General features: G+C 35.0%; 1 protein-coding gene across 5 annotated transcripts in view; it reads left to right on the plus strand.

Moving 5' to 3' along the window:
• LOC124235408 (neogenin) overlaps positions 1–25,678 on the plus strand; it is a 247,023-nt gene that overhangs the window by 130,470 nt on the left and 90,875 nt on the right. For all 5 annotated transcript variants that reach the window (XM_046653310.1, XM_046653311.1, XM_046653307.1 and 2 more), the window contains exons 6-7: positions 1,471–1,625; positions 3,236–3,356. In XM_046653310.1, the coding sequence (XP_046509266.1) occupies positions 1,471–1,625; positions 3,236–3,356 (276 nt within the window). The remainder of the gene's footprint in view (positions 1–1,470; positions 1,626–3,235; positions 3,357–25,678) is intronic.

Below are 25,678 nucleotides of genomic sequence, written 5' to 3' on the forward strand. Positions count from 1 at the left end.
TAGAAAGCTGCTAGAATTAAGGGGTGAGTTTAGCATGACCACAGGATCAAAGGTCAATATATGTAAATCAGTTTCACCTCTACATACTAGCAGTGAAGAATTGGAAACTAAAAAAATAAAGTACCACTTAAAATATCACAAAAAAATGTGCGTTACTTAGGGATACACCTAGCAAAGTATGAATAAGATTTGTATATTGAAATTTATAAAACATTGATGAGAGAAACTAAAGGTCTAGATAAATGGAGAGAGACACCATCTTCATGGAAAGGAAAACTCAATATTGTTAAGATGTCAAATTGCCACAGATGCAACAGAATCCTAGTCAAAATCCCAGCAAGCCAAGCACATTTTAGCTCAACTATTAAAAGAAAAAAAGAAAGCTGCTGCTGTTGTCATCATTGTCTTTTGTTTGTTTTGAGGAAGATTAGCCCTGAGCTAACATCCACTGCAAATCCTCCTCTTTTTGCTGAGAAAGAGTGGCCGCGCGTTAACATTTGTGCCCATCTTCCTCTGTTTTATATGTGAGACACCTACCACTGCATGGCTTGATGAGCTGTGCCTGGGATCCAAACTGGCAAACCCGGGGCTGCAGAATCAGAGCACGTGAACTTAACTGTTAGACCGCTGGGCCAGCCCCATCATTGTTTTTTTAATAGAACCTCCCTAGAGTGAAGCCTGCTGCTCTGTGATATAGGGAGTTCCCGGGTCAGTAGGATGCTGTACAAGAAATTATAGCAGTAGGTGGGAAGTTGGACTAGATGATCTGCTTTTACCCTTCTAATTCAAAATCTTAATGAATCTGTTATTTACAAGTTAATGATTTACAACTTTGGGGCAAGGGGAAAGGGAGATACTGGAATATGCAGGCTTTTTCAAGTACTCTTAACTTTTCCTCAAAGATCCTACCATTCTTCCTCCCACCCTTCAAAACCATTTCATGTAATGAGGGATGTTACTAATGGGAGTGTGTCGCTGTGTGTTGAGTGTTTCATGTAATGAGGGATGTGAATGTGTTACCTGAGTGAAGTATTTAAGGCCTCTAATGTGACATTGTTACTTTTTTTGTTTTAGTTACTCATCAAGCTGACTGAAAAGTTAATGTCAGTCTTCTCAACTTTTTGAATTTTAATTATGACTCTTCCAAAATGGTATAAATCTTAGGGGAATAGTCTTTAATATTCATTTTTAGACAGAACATTCATACTTTCAATATACTCAACTTAGTATTTCTCAACAAGAAAACTCAGAAATTATAATTATTCTTCTAGTTGATTATACCAGAATATCAATTTTTAAAGATATCGTGTTACTAACATATGTTTTAAACATGTTTGTTATATGCTTATGTGAAAGCCTCAAAAAATAAGTAAAAATCCTGTAAATTCTGATTTTTAAAAATTACTTGAAATATGAATAGCTACCTATTTTTATTTTCATTAATATCTTAATTTATTTTCTATTTTAAAGCCCAACCTGAATTCCTGAAGCAGCCTACTAATATCTATGCTCATGAATCTATGGATATTATATTTGAATGTGAAGTGACTGGAAAACCAGCTCCAACTGTGAAGTGGGTCAAGAATGGGGATATGGTTATCCCAAGTGATTACTTTAAGATCGTAGTAAGTATTTTTCAAAGAAGGACACTTATCTCTGAAAGCTTAAATGTCTTTAAATATCACCAACAGATCTGTTACCTTCTATATGCCAGTTTACGTACTACAGATGAAGATAGAAAAATTCACGTGGAGAACGTAATCTTTTCATGGACTGATGAGAAAACTGAGCCCAGAAATATTTTGGTAGCTTATGTAAGATCACATAGCAAATCAGTGGTTGAACTAAGCCTAAAGTCCAGATCTCCTGACCAGCAATCTGGTACTCCTATTCAAATATGCTAGCACTCTTAAACACAGCTACCACCATTTTCTGGGTAATCATTTTCCTGTGCCTGTGTGTGTGCACACACATGCGTACACCAGTTGTCTTCATTCATAGCTCTCTATTCAAGGAGCAGAAATCTGTCCTGCGTATGCTGATGCCCAGACCCTTGAAAACAAGCATGTCCCAATGGTGGACAATGGTTGTGACAATAGATATAAAGATTCTTTTAAAAAGTAAATGCAAAAGTAAATAATTAGTGTTAAATGTATTTAAGAATACTTAGCCATTATTGCTTCTTACTTTATATATAGTAAATGCTTAGTAAATGTTATCTGCTATTATTATTATCTAACATCCTAGTAATAGAATTATCTAGATATTAGTGATAAGGATTAACGACGTATCTCAAGATGCATACATGACATAAAAGTAATCAGAAGTAATTATGGTTGTTAAAGACTTAATGTCTCATTACAAATTTCTCTTATGAGTAATTCATTCTTAGTAAGAATATATTTTCTATTTTTGAAGTGCTTAATCTCATATGTTACAAAAAGTAGTTCACAAGTATTTAACCTTAACTAAAAGGCAACATGTGATGGTTAAATTAGCATTTTTACTTTTATCATTGTTTTCATACTTTTTTTTTTTTTTTTTGGCGAGGAGAATTGGCCCTGAGCTAACATCTGTGCCAAGCTTCCTCTATTTTGTATGTGGGACACCACCACAGCATGGCTTGATGAGCGGTGTGTGTCTAGGTCTGCACTTGGGATCTGAACCTGTGAACCCTGGGCTGCTGAAGCGGAGCATGCAGACTTAACCACTGTGCCACCGGGCCGGCCCCCATACTATTTTTAAAAGTTTTAAAACCATATTGTATTGTATAAATAACAATAGTTGACATTCATATGCTATTTTATAGTTTAAGAAATGCTCATATATATGCAGCCTCATTTATCTTACTGTAGTCTAATCTGTTAGAACTGTTGATATTAGAGATAATCTTAAAAAAATGCCTTGAATTCACAAATTCAGACTTTCACTATAGTTACATGGTATTGCATGCCAGATATTTTTCCAAGCAGTGTGTAAGTCTGCAGACACTGTGAGTGTGACTTTCCGTAAAGTTCTTTACTGTTAATGACCGTCTTTCCTGTTCTAGTTAGTGAAGTCAGTACATTGTCAGTAAAATTGACTTACCTTAACTGTCACGGAGGTAGATAATATTCAGTAACTGAGTCATACAATTTTACTTGTTTTCCCTCCCCAGAAAAAGCACATCCTTGAGATTTTGAACTAATGCTTATCAGTTGAATCATAAAATTTTATTTATATTTTTATTCCTCAGAAGGAACATAATCTTCAAGTTTTGGGTCTGGTGAAGTCAGATGAAGGGTTCTATCAATGCATTGCTGAGAATGATGTTGGAAATGCACAGGCTGGAGCACAACTGATAATCCTTGAACATGGTAAGAGGAGCTGAGACAGTAAGATAACAGAGGCTAAGCATGTGTTTGAGGAACTTGTACCTGTCACAGTACCTCTCACTCCAGGATTCCTCATGATGAGTAACCCGTTTGTAAAGGCCGATGTATGGCCTAACGAAGAGAAGAAAATAGTCTGAATCATTTCTACTGCTTAGAATGACCTAGAAACACAATTTTTGATAATGTTGCAAAGAAATTGGCATTAAAAAGAAAAACTGGGCAGTTATAATCTTACACAAATGAATGTTCTTCTGATTTCAGTCATTTTAATCTCACAAATATATTTCTGCTCTATTAAAATAGGAAAACTTTACTTAATGTTTATTTTGCGTTGAATTTTCCAATCTTTCTAAAACAAAATTACCTTGCCTTTTCTGATTATCACAAAAAAATGTTTATTATAAATTTAGACAACATTGAAAAGTAAAAGTGGGGGCAAAAACTCCACCCTGGATCAGTCAGGGTGAATTCTAGGAAAGCTCCACAGGAATTTGAGCAAAAACTAAAGAATTAAATATTTTTTAATGTAAGGAATTATTGTCTGTAGCGGGATTGGAGTAACAAGGGGTTGGCTAGCAAGAAGTAAAGAGAACACTAATGAATATAAGAATGACAGATATAAGGAGCAGCCACAATCTCTAAGTCTGAGAGAGAATGTTCAGGAAGAGGCTCCCCTCAGGGCTGACATCCAGACCATGTTGGAGAGGGTGTCACCATGGTTTCCTGGATGGCAGAGAAGTTGCTGTGCTGCTGTGCTGTCAAAACTTGCTCACAGCCACGGTCTGATGTGCTGGGGAAAGCTGTTCACAAGGAAGTGTCGCACTGAAGGCATTCTGCTGCAAGACCATCTGAGGGGTTGGTGCTGGGGACGCTGTTCTCCAGCACCCTGACTGATAGAGTTTAACACATGTGTCAGCTGGCAAAGGAAAAATATATAAAGGGCCCAGGTTCATTTTTGCAGAGCAGGCAATAAAGTATGAATTTGGAGCTGAGAGGCAATAAATTGATAACTGGCACATGCTCCAAATCCTGCCACCTAGGAATACTACATATAAGCACATACAGACGTATCTGTGGCTTTATAACCTATTTTCTTGCAACAGCATGCTGTGGACATCTTTCCATGTCAGTAAATATAGATCTGCATCAAATATATACGCTTAGTTTTATATAAATGAGTCACTGTTGGCTAACATTTAAATTTATTTCTTGTTTTTTACTATCATGAACAACACTATGCTGAACTTCTTTATATGATTTTCTCATACTAAATTACTGGAAGTTGAATTGCTGGATAACAGTTCTGTGTTAAATTGATAAGGATAACTGTCAGATGTATTATTTGTTTTAGCAAGAAAAGCATTTTTCATTTTGTGAATTTCTCAAAAATGTGTGAAAAAGATGCCAGACATCTGATCTGGTGTTCAAGTAAGTTCAGGTTCCAGTTTGGTCCCAGCCGTATAGCCTAGCCAGGGAAGCTAACTGCAAAGATGGCACCTAACTCTGGCTTTTCACTAAAATAACATGTAGGATTTTTATATGCTATTTCTTGAAAATGTATTTGATAGTACTATTATAAAAAAGCATATAATATTAGAATTGCTCTTTTTCTTCCTATGTTTGTCTGTGATTATACCTTTCCCTGTTCATTGAAAATTTAGTAAAAGCATGTCACTTTTCCGTCTTGGCAGAATGCCTGAGTATGGTTACCCAGTGAGAGACTAACAGAGTTAGTGAGGTAGATAGGCTTATTTCTTTTTATTAGTGGCAGTGATTTTCCTTAGTAAACTTCACGGCTCTCTTGGGGTTAGTTACATAGAACTAAATAAAGGGATTTCAGTATATTTGTGTTTAGGATTACCGTTATAGATTTAACTCCCACAGTCTAAGTGGTTGGCTATGGTAGGAGGTCCCTAAACTAATCCTAATAGGGCTTTTTTCTGAAAATGCTTGGATGGCGTAATAATTATAGTTGTACTATGTGTGTGTTTCCCCTTTTGAGACAACGTTTCAAAAACAGACAACATTTTGTGGGCTGGCAAAATTTTTTAGTGACCTTGTCAGGGATGCATTTAAGGAAGGAAAGTAAGTATCATGTTATTAATTTTGCTATTTTAATTTGCAGGATGAATATTTATGTGGGAAAACAAAAAGATAGAATATAACAATTTATAAGTTTTGATCTCAGCCTTTCTGGAGTTTACGGTATTGTAAGAGATGTGTACAGCTTTAATACCAGCCCCTAATAAGTGTTATTTTTATAGTACAAATAAAACAGCGTACAATTCAGAAGAAAGGAATTCTGTCTGTGAGATCAGGGAAATTTTTTCATGGAAAGGGTCCCCTTTGTAATAGACCTTGAGTGATAAGATTTCCAGATATTAAAAAGAGGACCTGGGTCAGTATGGAAGTAGTACAGTCTGAGTACGTGTTCCTCCTGAAGGTGGCCTGTTAAGGCAAAACAGGATCAGATTGGTCGTGGCTTTGATTATAAACAGAGCAGTACTGCAGAAAGGCAATCTGATGATAAAGGCAGGTTTAATTAGAAGGCGGCAGAGTGGAGGAGACTGGTTGAAGGAATAATACTAATAAGAGACCATTGTGAGATGGTAAGTACTTACACTAGAGAAATAGAAAGAAAGGATCCTAATAAGGAAATATCAGTAATTTATCTAATCCAGACTTTATCCCTTGATTGGATATTAAACATTGTTGTAGAGAAGTCAGAGATACTTCCAAGGTTTTATCTGGGTGCCTGGAAGAATGGTGACGCCTTTCCAAAAATAGAAAAGAAAGGTGAATTGAAATGGAAGAGGATTTCTCTTATCTCCTCAGGATGTAAAGTTTGTGCACAGAACAGCCCATCCTCACCCCTAATAAAAAGCTGAATGGTTTACAAAATCACAGTTTCTCTTAGCCCATCAGACAGCTGAGTTTGCAAAGCACTCAACTAACCTAAATTCCAAAGAATTAGACAATCCCCTCCCCCGGTGAATGGTCATGAATTGTTTCACCTTTGGCAGAGCATGAGAGAAAGAGATGGCTTCCATAAAAGTGGTTACAAAGAAATTGGCTAAAATTTTAGCTGATTGTTAAAGACTAAGTATGGACTAGGTTGGAATATCGTGGGGGCCCCAGATAAAAGCAGAGTTCATACTTGCTTGCAAACACATTTCCCTAGGGCTCCACAGGGCACTCACTTTTAAGATTGAGGGCAAGGCAGAGACTCAAGAAAATCATCTTGGTGGTGTAGAGGTGAAGGTGATCTGTGGCTGCAGCGAGATAGGCACAAAGCCCAGACATTGACTCCGACTCCCTTAAGCCTCAGACCAATGTGGGAAGGGAAGAAAACCTTATTTTATAAATTTCTGAAGAGAGATTAGAAGCAAAACACCTCTGCTTCTCAGAAGAGGAACCCTCTGGTCCCCAGGACACAGGCAAAGACCCATTGCTGCTGGGGGAAGGGTAAGAAGAGAAAAACACTATAACTCTGAAAGAGGTGGAGAAAGCCATTTTGGGCCCCAAGATTCTGCAGCAATACCTAGGAGAGGTCTTTTACTTCTGGGGGAAGAGTAGGAAACTGCCACTCAAGACTAACACAAATACAAAGCACATTTTGGCCACCAGAGAAAGGAGAGCCACAGGGCCCACCTAATACTGAGGCTGGACCAGGACAACTGAAAATCCCACCTGCCCCAACCGTGAGCCTGTCACCAAGTAACAAACAGAAAAGCTTTCTGCCACTGGGAGGTCTGGAAGCTGGAGACAGGTGCCTTTGTGGTAGAGGCATGCAGGAGTGGTTGACGGAAACAGGAAAATTGAGAAAAACTCTCCAGCTCCTCATCTCTGACCTCAAACACAAGACAATGGTATTCTACCAGTAGAAGACTTTGAAACCTGTGGTGTACTGAAAGTAATTATAACAACAGATCCACAGCAAGCTCAATTGCTGTCTAAATAGACTAAACTCCTCCACACTAATGGTTTGACAGAAGAAGAGACATGCCAGTTTCCAAGTGTAAATAATAATCATCTTAGTCTCTGCTGCTCTATACATGATGCTCATCATTCAATCAAAAATGTTTGGAAAAAAACAGAAAAAGCAAGGGAAAACCAGCCTGTTGTTAGGAGATAAAGCAATTGACAGAACCAAATTCAGGAGACACAGATATTAGAACTATCAAACAGGAACTTTAATTATTAGTCGTGTGTTAATATATTTAGTGGAAAACATTAGATAACTTGAATGAACAGATGAGAAATTTTGGCAGAAAGATGGAAACCATAAAGAGTTTGGAGCTACTTGCATTTGTCCAGAAGGTAAAGAATTCCACAACCAGAGGAAGGAAACTATAAAAGATAAAAAACATTGTATCAGAGATGAAGCATTTTTTCAGACTGATCAGTAGATTCAACGTAGCTGAGGAAATAGTCAATCAACTTGAAGATAGTTCAACATAAATTACTTAAACTGAAATAAAAGGGAGGGGACAAACAGAGCATCTAAGTTGGGACAATATCAGATGGTACAACATAAGTAAATTGGAGTCTCACAAGAAAACGAGAACAAGAACAGAACAAAACAAATATTTGAATAGATAATGACCAAAAAATTAAAATAAAAAAATAAATGGGATTATACCACAGGTTTAAGAAGAAGGCCAGATAGCCCCGAATAGGATGAAAACTAATAATAATGGCAGTAGTAGTAGTAATAAAAGAAAAGACACCTATACACATCATAGTCAAACTACTGAAAATGAAACTTAATGGGAAACTCCTGAAGGCGGCCAGAAATTTCTGAAAAGACACATGCAGAGGAGCAAAGATAAAAATTACCACAGGCTTTTTCCTAGAAATGGTGCAAGTCAGAAGACAATAAACAACACTTTTAAAGTCCTAAAAGGAAAAAGAAGTCGACTCAAATTATATACCCAGCAAAAATTATCTTTCAAAAATGAAAGTGAAATAAAGATCTTTTCAGAATAGAAGCTGAGAAAATTCAGTCAGGAGACCTGTGCTACAAGAAATGTTAAAGAAAGTTCTTCAGGTGGTAGTATGATACCTGACAGAAACTTGGAGGATCTTCACAAAGAAACAAGGCAGGCGAGAGTGGTTTAAAAACAAGAGTAAATATAAAATTCTTTCTTTCTTATGTTAACCACTTTAAGAGATAATGCCCAAACAGGTGCCCACAAACTTTTTCTGTAAAGGACCAGATAGTAAATATTTTAGGTTTTGTAGGCCAAAAAGTCTGTCACATCTACTCAACTCTGCGCTTGTGGCATGAAGTCAGCCGTACGAATCAAACAGCCTTGACTCTTCCAGGAAAACTTTGTTTACAAAAACAAGTGGCAGGTCCTAGTTTGCTGCTCTCTGGTCTAAGGAAAAAATAGTTTATAACATATAAAATTAAAATGTATGACAAAAACAGAGTGAATGAAGTACAGTAGAATTGAAAATAAACTTGTAATACGATTCTTATATTACATACCAAGTTTTATAATATTATTTGAAGTAGACCATAAAAGACCATGATAAGTTAAAGATACATATTATAAACCTTGGGGAAACCACTGAAAAATAGAAAAAGAGAGATAGCTAATAAGTGAATAGTGGAAATACAGTGGAATCTTAAAAATTACTCAATCTAAAAGAAGGAAAAGAAAAAAAGGAACAATGAATAAATGGGATAAATAAAGAAACATCTAGAAAGATGCTGAAATTCAGTCTATCCATATTAATAATTACATTAAATGGTTCAGAGCCTTAGAACACATCTCAATACTTTGACAGGATTTAAATCATCCAAAGTAGATTCTTTGACCTCAGTGGCATTAAACTAGAAATCAGTAATGGATACCTGGAAAATCTTCAAATATTTGAGAATTAAACATCCTTCTAAATAATCCATGTGTCAACAAGTCAAACAGGAAATTAGAATATATTTTGAACTGAATGAAAATGAAAATACTACTCATCAAAATTTGTAGAATGCAGGTTAAAGTAGTGTTTTGAGGGAAGCTTTTAAAAACTAAATAAAAAAGAGTACATTAAATCTAAGGCAGTTCAGAAGAAGGAAATGATAAAGAGCAGAAATAAATGAAACAGAAAATTCAAAATAAGTGAAACCAAGAGCTGGTTCTTTGAAAAGATCAGTTAAATTGGAATACATTTAACCAAACTGATCAAGAATAACAGAGAAGGGGCCGGCCCTGTGGCCGAGTGGTTAAGTTCATGTGCTTCGCTGCGGTGGCCCAGTGTTTCGTCAGTTCGAATCCTGGGCATGGATGTGGCACCTCTCGTCAAGCCATGCTGAGGCGGCATCCCACATGCCATAACTAGAAGGACCCACAACTAAGAATATACAACTATGTATCGGAGAGCTTTGGGGAGAAAAAGGAAAAAAATAAAATCTTTAAAAAAAATTTTTTAAAAAAAAGGAATCATAGAGAAAAGCACAAATTACCAATATCAGGAATGAAAGGGAGGACATCAGTACAAAGCCTATAAACTTTAAGAGTATACGAGGGAATATTAGGAACAACTTTATGGCAATAAATTTGAAAAGGAAGGTAATAGAGCTGGTTTGTTTAGGGAGGTAAAACATTAGTTTAAGATATGTTGAATTTGGATTATAATAGAAAACCAGATAAAAATGTCTAGAATCAGAAGGGGGCAGTTTGTGTCATAAGGTCAGGAAAGAGGTTGAGGAAGAAAAAAGTTTTGGTTTTGATAGATTTCAAGATTTTTAACCAAACTTCTCTTGCTATAAATTAAGACAGCTAAGTATTGTTTATTTTCTTGTATGTAGAGAATACTGTGTTCCCAATCGTCTTTTGGTAGTCTTTCACACTATTGAAAATTAAAACTCCTTAACTTTCTCTTCAGTAAATGGAGTTATAAGGGATCAGACATTGTCTAGTCTTAATTCCCTGCCTTCACAGGAATGTCTTAGTCATCTAAAGTTTGTTTCTGAATATCCTCTTGAAGATATCCATAGATATCATCACTATAATCTTTTGATAAATTTTTCTGCTGTGTGTTTTTTCTTAATGGTCAGGAAATTCATTCTTGTTTCTGCCTTAAACCACCACTATTTTCTGTGGACTTACACCTCAATGTCTTATTTTATCTACTTAAAGATAGCATTTGTTCCCTTACTGTTTTTTCCTTCTTGCCAATTCCAATTATTTAAATTATTTCTAATAGAACCTGTTCTATCCTGCTGATTTTCTTTTAATCTTTTCTTTAATCGCAGTCTTGTGCACAACATTTAAAACATAGGATAGCGTAAAAGAAGCTGGGAAAAGAAGCTTGTATAGCAGAAATAGCACTTCATAGTTTTTGAATGTATGAAAAAAGTCAAATCAGTGTGGATTGAAAGGATTATACATTACATGCTACATGGACAATTAGGTGGTGATTTGTAAAGAATTAAATTACATATGTACTTATAAAAATATAGAGAGTTAAAATTTAGATTGAATCCATGAAAAGGTTAAAAGATGATAGTGGAGTCTTGCCATTTGCTTTTACATATAAAAGAGAATACAGATGAAAAATTTGGTATTTTAGGGTATAAAAATTTAAATCTTCTATACATAAAGTATGAGAAATACCTTAACTAAATTAAAGAGGAGACATGCTAGGGAAGAATATCACATGGATTACAGAAATTTAATATTCTAAATATGACAAGAATGTTCACAAATGGATATAACATAAACGTATAGTTCACAATAAAACAAAGGTAGTTTCTAAACATGACAAATATTCTACCTCACAATCAAAAATATAAAATCAGTAAGATGTCATTTTTACTTAATAATAAATATTTTAAATCTTTTAGTGAGCGTTACTTTATAATGGCTGGTTAGGGTGTGATTAGGTTCGTGTCTTTCACTCTTTGTGAAAATGTAAATTGTTACATCATTTACTAAAACCATTTGGATGATTTTATCTTAAAAATTACTGACTCAACCCATTAATTGTCCTTTTAGGGTTTTTTCCTAAGGAAGAAATCAGAGATTTGGACAAAGACTAGACTATTAATGTCAGCATTGGTAATTTAAAAACTAAAAGAGATAAAGAGAGAAAGAATAGGAAATGACTTACATGTCCCAAAATAGAGGAAGTAGTTAAAATAATTATAGTATAACTTTATGATGGAAAAGTTATTTGGCCATTAAAAGCCATGTCTTTGAACACCCTTTAATGATATCAGGAAAATCTCAGGATGTAATGCCAAGTAGAAAAGCAAAATACAAATCCATATAAACCAAATAATCTGAATTTAGCTTAAAAAATTATGCACACACATTGAGATATTCTCACACCAAAATGTTAACAGTAGTTATCTTTGGGTAGTGATATTTTCTCAATTTTCTAAAATAACCATGTATTACTTTTTTTTAAATTGAGTTGATAATAGTTTACATCATTGTGAAATTTCAGTTGTATATTATTTCTTGTCTGTCACCACGTAAGTGCTCCGCTTCACCCCCTGAACCCATCCCCAGACCCCTTCCCGTGGTAACCACTGAACTGTTTTCTTTGTCCACGTGCTTGTTTAGATTCCACATATGAGTGAAATCATTTGGTGTTTGTCTTTCTCAGTCTGGCTTATTTCCCTTAGCATAATTCCCTCCAGGGCCATCCATGTTGTTGCAAATGGGATGATTTTGTCTTTTTTTTCTGGCTGAGTAGTATTCCATTGTATATATATATATCCACCACATCTTCTTTATCCAATCATCAGTCAATGGGCACTTGGGTTGTTTCCATGTCTTGGCTAAAATAACCATATATTACTTTTATTATCAGTGAAGGTTTTTCTTTTTTAAATTTGGTACTAAAGCCACCTTTTAGTCAGTGCTGAAATTTAGAAAGGAAACCAAACACATAATTTTGAGGACTTTCTGCTAAAAACACCATAGATAGAAGTTGAGTTACAAACAATTTCCTTCACAAAAGAATTCGGTTGTGTTGCAGGAATTAAATAGAGCAAATTCTGGTAGACTTTGCTGATATCCCTTGATTTGGTAGGATAAGGACTAGAGGCTTGAGCAGCCTAAAGGAAGAAGGATGGAAACTCACCCACTTGGAGCCTTTTTCTCTTAGCCTTCATTAGCATTGTGATTCTCCAAGAGTAAAATAGAATGTGTATATGTACCGTTTCCCAAGTCTGTTTCACCATGGAGCTTTTTTTTTAAAGTACACTTATTGATATCTTAAAGGGTGCAGTTTGGGAAACGTTGATGTAGGGACATTCAGAGGAGGGTGGACAAGATTAAGGTTGACAAATGGTGGCCCGCAGGCCAAATCCAGCCAGCCTCTTGTTTCTGTAAATAAAGTTTTATTGGAACATAGCGACACACATTTGTTTACAGATTGTCTATGTCTGGTCTGTAGTCATTTTCACACTGTAATGGCAGAGGTGAGGAGTTTAGACAGAGACCATATGACCCGAAAGCCTAAAATATTTACTCTCTGGTCCTCTACAGAAAATTTGCCAAACATTGGACTATATGATACATCCCTTTCAGCCGCGTTAGTTTGTGATTCTAAGTTATTTCCCGCCAGTGGAAGTCAGTTTCACTTAAAACTGTTTAAATGAAAAACAGTGAGGGTAGGTGGAAAAAGGCAGAAGAGGCACAGGAGGATAAAGAACATACAGATGAGATAAGAAAGTTAGACTTGGTGTGTGAGTAACTGGGAGATGTGCAGCGGTGACCACCTCCAAGGAGGAACTGTTAGCAGGAGGACTGCAGAGAGTTAGCTAACACACCTTTATGGCTGACCTCCGAGAGACAAACAGCACTGGAAACACCAGGAATAAATTATTGAAAGTGGAAAGAAATCTGTTGTGATGGTGCTTATCTTCATGTACCTTGTTTAAAAATAATGTTGAAAGTACTTGAGCATCCTTAACACAAAGTCTTATTTTTGTAGAGGGATTTTCTGATTCCCCCCGCAAGTGTGTGCCTATAAATACTGGCCATCAGCTTGTGAGCTAGTGCTTGGCTTCAAGAAGGTATTTTGGAGCACCCGCAATTGGCCTGTGATAAAATTGGGCAGCATGGTTTTTAAGTTAATTATCACCTTTGAAGGTTAAATAAAATTTCGTAGTTACAGTTAAAATATTTGTGCAATGCCACTAGAAAACAGAATTTCTTTTTTTTTGAAAATAGAATTTCTAATCAAATTGGGAAGTAGAATTTGAGAATGATTATGTTTCAAACGTTCCTTCTTTTCCCCAGCTTCATTGAGATACAGTTGACATTTAACATTGTGTAAGTTTCATGTGTACAATGTGGTGATTTGATACACGTATATATTGTGAAACGTTTACCACAATAAGGTTAGTCAACACATCCTTTACTTCACATAATTACCATTTTGTTGTTGTTTGTTGTGGTCAGAACATTAAAGTTCACCTCTCAAATCATCTTTCAAATATACAATAGGGTATAGTTAACTATGTCACCGTGCTGTACATTACCTCTCCTGAACTTATTCCTCTTATAACTGGAAGTTTGTACCCTTTGACCAACATCTTCACATTTCCCCCACTGCTCAGCCCCTGGCAACCACCATTCTATTCACTGTTTTTATCAGTCCGATGTCAAATTTACTTTCTTAACCAAAACATTTAAAATGCAATTTTTAATATTTTACTTTTACACATCTTTAGGAATAGCAAATTCTTTTGATTTTAGAAGATCTTTTGGCTTTTAAAACATTTAACTGAACATAATAGTATTATTTTTATTTCCTACCAGTTCAAATTAATATTATCTGTCATTTTATGCTAAAATACTATGTCTTATAATTGTCTATTGAATGATTTTCTTTTGAGTATTGGCATATAAATTATTGCAGGTTTCTTAAGAGTAGTCAGAATTAAGGTAAAATGTGTTTTTGTCTTGCTTTTTACTTTTTATTAGTCTTTCTTCCTGTCACTTTGAATTTAAAAATAGATTCCAAGATTATCACATAAGACTGAAATGTAAAAACACAGAAATATGATTTTTCTCTGTGTGTTCTCTCATATCATCTGAAAATTGGCAGTTATTTAGTTGCAGTAAGGGAAGATGAGTTGGTGAAAAGGGAGTAACGTGAACTTGTTTTTAGTAAAGGAAATTCATACTTTAGCAGCTCATTACATGACTTCTAGGATATTATGGCTGTGGTAGATAAGGATACATATTGAGCTTCACTTTTTTGTTTCTGACAGACACATTTGTAAAAAATTCCATATAGTATCCGAAGTAAATATTGAATAATAGAAGTTCTGGAATAAGTGACTAATGACCTGGCATGATTAAAAGTTGGCTAGATAAAAGGAAATTATTAGTCATTAGTGGAATATTTTAAATCTGAAGCATTGGGATATATAATAGTTGGTGTTAATTTTAATCAAAGGATAAATTATAATTAGTTATTTTGCTTTTTTGGTAGCAGTAATTATAACTTTAAGAAAAGTTTTAACTCAAGACAACTGTGATGAAATTTGACTTGCTAATCATGAATTCCATGTCTAGGAACTTTCTAAGATTGAAAATGCATCTAATGTCAATGTCTGGTTCTTGTCTGCCATTAACTTGCTGAGTGATTGGATCAGGTACTGAAATTCTGTGATTTTTTTATTTTCTGTAAAATGAAGGAATTAAATGATCTTTTCAGTCTCTTATCACTCAAATACTCTATTAAATGCAGTTGTTTTAGAAATATATGCATTAAATATAAGATGCATTTCAGAACTCTTTTTCTGTCTAGGTATTGAAATAAATAGATATATTGTTTGCAGAAAGATTGAGGCATTGCCAGTTAATAATTTTATGTTACCTGCCACCTGCCACCATGTGTATAATGAAATAAATCTTGTGCTAAAAATCTGAAGTATTGGCTTCATGTCCCACTTCTACTATAGATGAGGTGGTTAATCTCTCTGAGCATCAGTTTTCTTATCTTTAAGTATGAACAATGATCTCTGCACAGCACACCTCTGAGGGGCAAATAGAATAATTTATGTAAAGCATTTTGTAAATTTTAAGTTGTCTGTAACTTTAAGGTAATAGTAATTGGAAGGAATGTACAAAGGCAATGCTACTGAATGGGAATTTAGTAGTCAGTATTAAACTCAGTTAAAATGAAGATAAAACGTTAGCTTCGTGAAGCAAGGTTTGACGATTTTTTTAAATAGACAACAACAATTCATTTAGTATTGAGTTAGATCATTTAAATTAGCAAAACAAGAAAAAGTCTTATGTGACCAGATTGCAAGGCATCTGAAATGGTCTGGTTAAAACTAAACTTGCGCTGAAGTAGTTTTAAATAAACACAACACATGTGCATTGTCAAAAATAAGAATGTGTAATTGACTGAAATAAAAGAAAATGTACTTTTTAACCATTACTTCCCCTATTCTCACTTTGTAAAGATAGCTCTTAGTTAACGAATAGTTAGCAATAGTTAACAAACCTTGTCTATGTATTTATTCATTCAGTAAATATTTGTTGAGCAAAATTCCATATGCTGTATAAAATTCTGTATCCATTATGCTAAGTAGTGAAGGTGAAATAGCCAACAAGCAGACATGATTCTCTGCCTTCATAGTGCTTATGTTCTGTTAACAGACAGACATTAAGTAAGTAAACAGAGAAACCAAATAATTATAACTTTTACATCTACTTAAAGGAAGTAAAAAGAATGAACTGATAAAGAATTATTGAGGGTATGTTGGGAGTTACTTTGGATAGGATAGACAGAGGGGGCCTTTCTGATGGAATATATAAGCTAAGACCTGAGTGTTACAAGAAGCGTATGTGTGTGTTTTATGTTTACACATATATAACATATATACACATTCATGTATAAACTTTTAATTTGCAGAAGTGAAATCATTTTTCTGTGACTTTAATCAACAGTATTTTGTGGACATGTCAGTACTTACAGCTTTACCTTTTTTTTAACTGCTCTATTCTCATCCGACTAGAGTATGAGGAGACTTGTGTTTTTGTGTTCTTGATGGCACTATAAAATTTCTTGAAATGTAGTTTAATAATAATTTAGAATTCACATACCCTTTCATCAAATAACCTTATTTATAATAATTTATCTTGCAGGTATAGTTACTAAGTATTTAAAGATATTTATGTTAGACTAGCATAAATCTGGAAACACTGCGATCAGTACAAGCAATAAGAGGGCTGACTAAATACATGAATAAAATGGAATACTAGGTAGCTATTTAAAAAAATAAGGTACATAGATCTATGTAACGTACGCAGGGTAGATATGGAAAAATATGCAAGTTATAAATAAAGCAAGTTGCAGAAAAGTATGTGTAGCCTGATTGCATCTGTGGAAAAGGTGAGAGAGAAGGATGTAGATGCATATATGCTTCTGCATGTAAGAAAGTTTTATGAATCTGCACAACAGTCTGTTAATTTTGCTTATATCTGAGGAGAGGGATGGGAAAAGTCTGAAGATGGATGGGATAGGACAAACAATGTCTTGTAAATTTTTGAAAAGCCAAATAAAAAATTTATTAGAAATTAAACTTTGAATATTGCAATCAGATCTATATATAGTAATTTTTACTTTTTGTTCAGAGTAGTTTAAAACTTTTTGAGTTTTTATTTCTTGAACAAAATGCTATGGGAGAAAAAATAGATTGTTAAGAGTATTTGGTAACTATCTCCAAATGTCTTATTTTCTAATCTCCAAATATAATATCTGCTATTACAGCATTTTTTTCCTGGAAGATGAGTCATGGCATATAAATGCTAAGGTGGTTAGGTATAGTTTATTAAAATATTAAAAGCAAATTTGTTTTGTTAAACCAGCACCTAATTCTATTGAGTACAGATACTGTGTAAATAGAGATTCATAGTTACTTGGCAGGGACCCTACTATAGGCCATCAGGAGAGAGAAGTAAAATCATAGAGAGTCTAGCTAGAGTGGACCTTAGAGATCTGAGTATCTAGTCTAGCTGAGATGGAGACTCAGTTAAGTGACTTGCCTCATGTCACATAGCTAGTTAGGATCAAAGCCAGGACTGATACCTAGGTTTTCAGTTTCACAACTCACTATACCACTTTAGCAAGTTTAATGTTTTCAAGACAAAGATCATTTATGTTTTCTTAATTTCAAATTCCGTCTTTTTAGTCTACTGTGGTTGCACTTATTGACAAGTTTGGTCAAGTATATCATTTTCCAAGGATGACCGTACATCTGGTGGGCCTGAGACAGTCCTAGTATATGTCTCTTGTCCCAGCGTAATTGCCAGAGTGCCTCTTTTACTCTCAAAGATGTCTGAGTGTGGACAATATATTCTACAGTCACTCCAATTACTGCCCATTTATTGAAGCTAAAAGATACTAAACAGTACTGAGATGGAGGTTCTGGATTCTGAATTTAAGAATTACAATGCAAGCTGTGCTAAATGCTAAACTGCTACTGTAATTCTGAATGGGAAGAAATGATTTCTGTTAGGTTTGGCAGACAGGAAGGTTTCTTGAAGAACTTGGTGTTTGAGCTGAGCATAGAAGGATCAGTGGGATTATAGGTTGGTCAGGTTACTTGAAGATGGAAAAGGGTGATATTTCAAGTGTATAAGTAAAAGCTCAAAGTACGTTTGGAGAATAGCAAGCAGCTCAATTTACCACTGTTCAGAAAAGTTAGAATCCAAGAATACACATCCTGGAAGGTCTGTGTAGACCAGATTATTTAATACCAAGTCAAAAGGTTGGGTTTTATTTAGTAGCTGAAAGACCTTACTGGTTTTCAGGTACATGAAGAACCAAGTAGCACTTTAAGAAGATTAGTGTGTTGGAGGTGTGTTGAGTGAGTTCAGAGAGGAAAATAGGGAATCTGTGATACTGATTTGGAGAATTTTGTACCAACCAGGTGTGATGTTTAAGACCCTCAATTAGATGGTGACAGTGGAAGGACAAACTCTTACCCTTCAATGGCTCATATACAGTAATATTTTTTAAATGTCAGGTAGATGTTCCTACAACAAAAGATAAGACAAGATTTGTGATTCTTTTGGATATTTAAGATAAAGGAGAGGAAAAGAGATTGAAGTTTTACACTAAATGCAAGTAGAAGGATTCTCTGTTTAAATCCAAGTTTATAATCTTAGCCTATTTAGGTTGGAAAAATTTGTCCCTGTTACTGTTGAGTTGTGCTGTAATGACTGCTCTGTATTCACATAGCTTTGGAGAGATAGCAATATAATCAGAGTATGATTAGTTTGTTTAATGTTTAACATTTCATTTTTGCCAAAAGTCATAAATTTTAAGACCAGAACTTGTGAGGTCCAGGTAATAACTTAGTGCTTCAATTAGAATTTTTGGTGGTTAGCATTTAAATAGAAGTTCTGCAAATGACCTCCCTGGACACAAAGATGGATTTAGTGATTATCAGAGAGCAAGCTTGAGTTTGATGCTATTATTTTGTTATAAAGAAAGAATCCATTATGCAGTGCTAAACCACCAGAAGTAAGACAGAGTGACAGTATATCGAAGTATCTTTTAATTGGTAGCTATATTTAAAAGATGCTAAATTATACAATAATGTCATAGTTGGCAGAATATCATTTGGGTCTAAAAGATGTCACAGACAATCTGGCTGCTTATAGACTTGATTTCATATAGTTCCAGTGCTGGACCAGTGTGTTTTTCATTTTAGCTGATAGAGTTGTTGGTGTTGAGAATATTGCCCAATTGATGCATGCTTAAAAGATCACCAGAAATAAAAAGTATAGTATAATTTGATGTGCATTTTGAGAACTTTTTTCTGTAGTATTAGAATTTTAAATGCTACTGTTGCCTCATAACTACTATTATATTGCTTAATATTTTAGGTGTATGCATTTTTTAAAAAACAGCCTTTGTTTACCACCAGAATGAATTACTCTGAGTTTCCTCTTATACAGTATCTACCTGAGCATTGTAGACCCCAAATGATAAAAAGAATGTAAGAGACTTTTTAGCTGGATTCTAGTGTGATGGTGATTTTCTCCTAATTTTTAGAATTCCTCTTCAGTTTACACGCTTTCACGAATTTGAATAGCTGTAGTTTCTTGTCAGGTAGTTTTGTTAAAGATCTGGAATAGGTTTTACTTGAATTCTATTACTTTTTACACAATCTAGGGAAATAAAAACTGCTAGAATTTGGATTTCTGAATCTGAATTTTAAAAAATGCTAATGCTATTTATCTCTTGACTATCTCTTGGAAAATTGGTTATAATTAGAGTTAATGTGAATCATTAAGCACATTGGAACAAAGTCAGTCGTCCCTTTTTATTGGTCTAGATACCTTTACACGTCTTGTTTTCCTTTCCCCTGGGCTGTTGGAGTCTTACTGAGGAGACAGCGTTGTGATGAGGATGAAAGGAGAGAAGGCTGTCTTTTTTCTGGGCTCACTGCTGTGCTAGTGCGTCACTAGCATCTGGCACACCTTTTTTAATGAATGCTTTTGATGTCAGGAAAATATCAGATGACTTCCTTAAAACTGAAACATCTCTCTTGCACACAAGAATGGGAGGAGTATTTTGTGTTCATTTTATTTTATAACTTCCTTCAATTGTTTATATAAGTCAGTTGTGTAAACCAGCTATTCGCTGCAAAGGCTGCTTATCAGAACACATACCTACTAAAACTCTCCAATAGACTGCGTTCCTCTGGTATCAGATTAGTTCTTTTCTACCTTTGGGACTTAGTTCCTCAGAGGAAGAGCTCTAAGGTCTGTGGGATCATTCACATGCAACTCTTATTCCTTTGCTTTGAAATTGTTTGAATACTCAAAATATGTAGCCTGAGCAGACTATTTTTGTGAGTTTATGTTCACTTTGCATTATGCCCCTAACCAGTCTCCTGGTTATTCAGCAGCTGTGCTGATGGACATTTCATGTATTTGGATAGTTTTAAATTATTTCATCATGGAGTATGTTATTCTCTCAGAACCAGGTAGACCAGTATGAAATTCGTAAGCAGCAACTTCAGTTGGGCCTCAGACTGCTGGGAAATCCTGTTAGGTTTTTCTGGTCTACTCTGTCCCCCTTCCCTGTATATCAGTTATTTTAAAGCTTCATGCTCTTCAAACCTACTCTTCCCTTACTGTCAGCAGATGACTGCATTTCTCAGTTCTTTGGAATTTGCAATTCTTTTTTGCGATATATTGCATGGTCAGTTTTTTGGTAACAGTTCTATGGGTGTTATGTTTCCTAGATACTGCTATTTGTGAATATCTATTAGATCAAACTTGTTAATTGTGTTTGTAAAATCCTTTAGAGCCTTACCTAATTTTTGTCTACTTAATCTGCCAATTTCTAAGAAAATATATTTCTAAGAAAGATATGATTGCAGATTTGTTGAAATCTTATATTTCTATTATTGCTTTATATATCCAGAAGCCATGTTGTTAATGCATTAGGAATCATGACTTATCTTCCTGGTGGATTTCTGTGTTTCATCAAATCTAAGACATTATGGATTGTAAGATGTATCCTGATTTCAGAGATGTTAAAATGTGAAAAAGTGCATCATAGAATCAAGAAAACCTGGTATTTATTTTATCATCAGGAAACATTCACTTTGCCCTCATTAATTCTTTTTGCCTTCTATTCTGTTTTGTCCAATGTTGACATTACTATACCTTCTTTCTTTTTAATAGCATTGCTTGATATATATTTTCTATTATTTTCAAATTTTGGGTGTCCTTTTGTTTTAGGGTTATCAGCTAGAGACAGCTTTATACTTACTGTCTATATGTCCTTATAAGTCCTGCCAACCCACCTTAATTGATTTCTGTTTATCAAATGGTTCCCTTAAAAAATTGATGTACATATTTAGCCATATTATTTGATAGCAGCTCTTAGGGTTAACCATCATCCCTTTTTGCTCACCAAATAATTTAAAAACGTCATCATGCTTTTACTGCCTTCTTGCTCATGTACTATGCCTTCCCTCTAAATTTATTCATTGGACTACAATTTCTACTTCTTAGATTTGTTGTTTTCAATTTATTTTCCTAGAGTCTACCTTAAAGTTTCTCAGAAAGGATGTTTGAGAAGTAAATTTTCAAGACTGCATATATGAAAATATTAGCTCTCATAAATAGTTTCATTATCTTTTATCATACTGTTTGGAACCTTTTTCTTGTTTGTTTTTAGATCATAGTCACCTGTTTTACTCTTTATAAGCTTTTGGAATTTTTATCCGTATCCTTTGAATTCTGCAGTTTCATGATGTGGATTTCTTTCTTCCTCCGCCCCTGATTCATATTGTCCAGCATTGAGTGGTCCCTTTAAAACAGACTTACGTCTCTTTAGGTCCAGAAAAATTTTATGATGTTATGTATTTGACTATTTATGGCTCCTGCTGCTTATTCTATTATCTCCTCTTAAACTTTTCCTTTACCTGCCACTTTTTAATCCTTGAGTGTTTTGTTCTGGCAAAATCCCTAGAATTACTTTCCAGTCCACTGATTTTACCTTTGAGTCCAATTTGCTTTTCTGCCTATATTTTTGAATAAACTTTTTATTTTAGAATAGTTTTATATTTATAGAAAACTTATGAAGGTAGTACAAAGAATTCCCATATATCTCACACTGTTTCCCCTGTTGTTAACATTTTACATGAGTATGATATGTTTGTCATAGTTAAGCAACATTGAAAATATGTTACAAAGCTGTAGTAATCAAAACAGCATGGTACTGGTACAAGAACAAGCACACAGATCAGTGGAACAGAATTGAAAGCTCATAAATGAAACCACACGTCTGTGGACAGGTAATCTTAGACAAAGGGGCCAAGAACATACAATGGAGAAAGGAAAGCCTCTTCAATCAATGGTGCTGGGAAAACTGGAAAGCCACATGCAAAAGAATGAAAGTAGACCTTTATCTTTCCCCGTAGACAAAAATAGACTCAAAGTGGACCAAAGACTTGAAGGTAAGACCTGAAACCATAAAATTTCTGGAAGAAAATATAGGCAGTACACTCTGACATCAGACTCAGAAGGATCTTTTCGAATACCATGTCTACTCAGACAAGGGAAACCAAAGAAAAGATAAACAAGTGGGACTTCACCAGACTAAAGAGCTTCTGGAAGGCAAGAGAAACCAAGATCAAAATGAAAAAACAACCCACCAACTAGGATAAAATATTTGAAAATCATATATCCAATAAGGGGTTAATCTTCATAATATATAAAGAATTCAGACAAATGAACTACAAAAAAACAAACAACCCAATCAAAAAGTGGACAAAGAGGGGCTGGCCCTGTGGCTGAGTGGTTAAGTTTGCGTGCTCTGCTGCAGGTGGCCCAGTGTTTCGTTGGTTCGAATCCTGGGCGCGGACATGGCACTGCTCATCAAACCACACTGAGGCAGCATCCCACATGCCACAACTAGAAGGACCCACAACGAAGAATATACAACTATGTACCTGGGGTCTTTGGGGAGAAAAAGGAAAAAATAAAATCTTTAAAAAAAAAAAAAGTAGACAAAGGATGTGAACAGGCATTTTTCCAAAGAAGGTACACAGATGACCAGTAGGCACATGAAGAGATGCTCAACATCACTAATTACAGGGAAATGCAAATCAAAACTACACTTAGATATCATCTTATACCTGTTAGAATGGCTATAATCACCAAGACAAAAAACAACAAATGTTGGAGAGTTTGTAGAGAAAAGGGAATGCTCATTCACTGCTGGTGGGAATGCAAACTGGTGCAGCCACTGTGGACACAGCATAGAGATTTCTCAAAAAATTAAAAATAGAAATACCATGCAGCTATCCCACTGCTGGGTATTTATCCAAAGAACTTGAAATCAGCAATTCAGAGTGACTTATGCACCCCTATGTTCATTGCAGCATTCTTCACAATAGCCAAGACATGGAAGCAACCCAAGTGCCCATCAACTGATGATTGGATAAAGAAGATGTGGTATATATATATAGGACGGAATACTACTCAGCCATAAAAAAAAGATGAAATCATCCCATTCGCCACCGCATGGATGGACCTTGAGGGCGTTATGTTAAGCAAAATAAGCCGGACAGAGAAAGACAAACACCGTATGATTTCCCTCATGTGGAATATAAACAAACTTACAGACAAAGAGAACAAATTAGTGGTTACCAAGGGAAAGGGGGTGGAGGGAGGGCCAAGGGGTGAAGGGGCACACTTATATGGTGTATGACAAATAATAATGTACAAGTGAAATTTCACAGTGTTATAAGCTATCATGACCACAATAAAAAAAATACAGAAAACATTGATACATTTTTTTTTACTAACTAAAGTCCATACTTTATTCAAATTTCCTTAGTTTTTATCTAATGTCCTTTTTCTGTTCCAGGACACCACATTACATTTAGTCATCATATCTCATTAAGCTCCTCTTGGCTGTGATAGTTTCTCAGACTTTCCTTGTTTTTGATAACTTTAACAGTTTCAAAGAGCACTGGTCAGGTATTTTGTAGAGTGTCCTTCAATTAAAGTATGTCTGATATTTTCCTCATGATTATACTGGAAATATGGGTTTTGGGGAGGAGGACTACAGATGTAAATTTCCATTCTTAAGACGTCATATCAAGGTGTATGACTCAAATGACTCATCACTGTGGATGCTGACCCTGATCACCTGGCTGAGGTAATGTTCATCACATGTCTCCACTGTAAAGTGATGCCTTTTTTCCTTTCCATTCTATACACTTTGAAGTCATTATACACAGCCCACACTTGAGGAGTGAGAAGTTATGCTTCACCTCCTTGTAGGCAGAGTATCTACATAAACTATTAGGAATTATTCTGCACAGGAGATTGGTCTGTTCTCCCCCATTTATTTATCCAGTCATTTGCTAATATTTTCTTAAGGATTTTTTTGCGTCTGTGTTCATGAGATATATTGGTCTATAGTTTTCTGGTAATGTCTGATTTTTTTGTTTTTGAAGATTGGCACCTGAGCTAACATCTGTTGCCAATCTTATTTTTTTTTCCTTCTTCTCCCCAGAGCCCCCCAGTACATAGTTGTATATTCTAGTTGTCGGTCCTTCTGGCTGTGCTCTGTGGGGTGCCGCCTCAGCATGTCTTGACGAGCAGTGTCATGTCTGCGCCCAGGAACCAAACCGGTGAAACCCTGGGCTACCGAAGCAAAACGCGCGAACCCAACCTCTCCGCCACGGGGCCACCCCATGTCTGTCTGGTTTTCATACTAGGATAATGCTTTCTTTATAGAATGACTTAGGAGGTGTTCTCTCTGGTTGTGTTTCCTCAAAGAGATTGTGGAGAATTAGTATTATTTATCCTTTAAGTGTTTGGTAGAATTCACCAGTGAAACCTTCTGGGCTTGGTGCTTTCTTTATAGAAGATTTTTAATTATTGACCAATAATAGATATAGGGCTATTGAGGTTATCTCTATCTCTTTGTGTGAGTTTTCATAGTATGTTTTTCAAGGAATTGGTCTATTTCATCTAAGTTATCAAGTATATGGGCATGGAATTGTTAGTGGTATTATCTTATTATCCTTTTAATGCCTGTAAGATTAGTAGTGATGGCCCCTCTTTCATATCTGATATTAGTAATTTGTGGCTTCTTTTTTTTTTCTTGGCACCTCGCTAGAGGTTTATCAATTTATTGATATTTATTATTTTATTATTTATTATTATTATATTATTTCCAAATAAGTAGCTTTTAGTCTTATTTTCTCTGTTTTCCTGTCTTCGTTTTCATTGAGTGTTGCTCTGATTTTTATTATTTCCTTTCTTCTGCTTGCTTTAGGCTTAATTTGCTCTTTCTGTAGTTTCCTAAGGTGGAAGCTTAGGTTATAGATTGTAGATTTTTTTGTCTACCAATATATGTATTTAGGATATAAATTTCCCTCTAAACACTCCTTTTGTTGCATCCTATAAATTTTGGTAAGTTGTGTTTTAATTTGCATTCAATTGAAAAGTTTTTCTATGTGACTCCCTCTTTGACCCATGGATTATTTAGATATGTATTTATTTTCAAATACTTGGGGGGTTTTCCATCTAAATTTCTATTACTTATTTCTAGTTTAACTCCATTGCAGTCAGAGAACATACTTTGTGTGATTTCTATTCTTTTGAGTTTGTTAAAATGTGTTTTACAGCCCAGATGTTGTCTCTCGGTGAATTTCCATCTAAGTTTAAGGACAATGTACACTCTGCTCTCATTGGTTGGAATATTTTATAAATATCAATTAGATTAAGTTGATTGATAATGCTCTTCAGGTTATCTATATTTTTACTAGTTTT

This window comes from Equus quagga, chromosome 2, assembly GCF_021613505.1.
Source record: "Equus quagga isolate Etosha38 chromosome 2, UCLA_HA_Equagga_1.0, whole genome shotgun sequence".
In the NCBI taxonomy this organism is placed as follows: domain Eukaryota; kingdom Metazoa; phylum Chordata; class Mammalia; order Perissodactyla; family Equidae; genus Equus; species Equus quagga.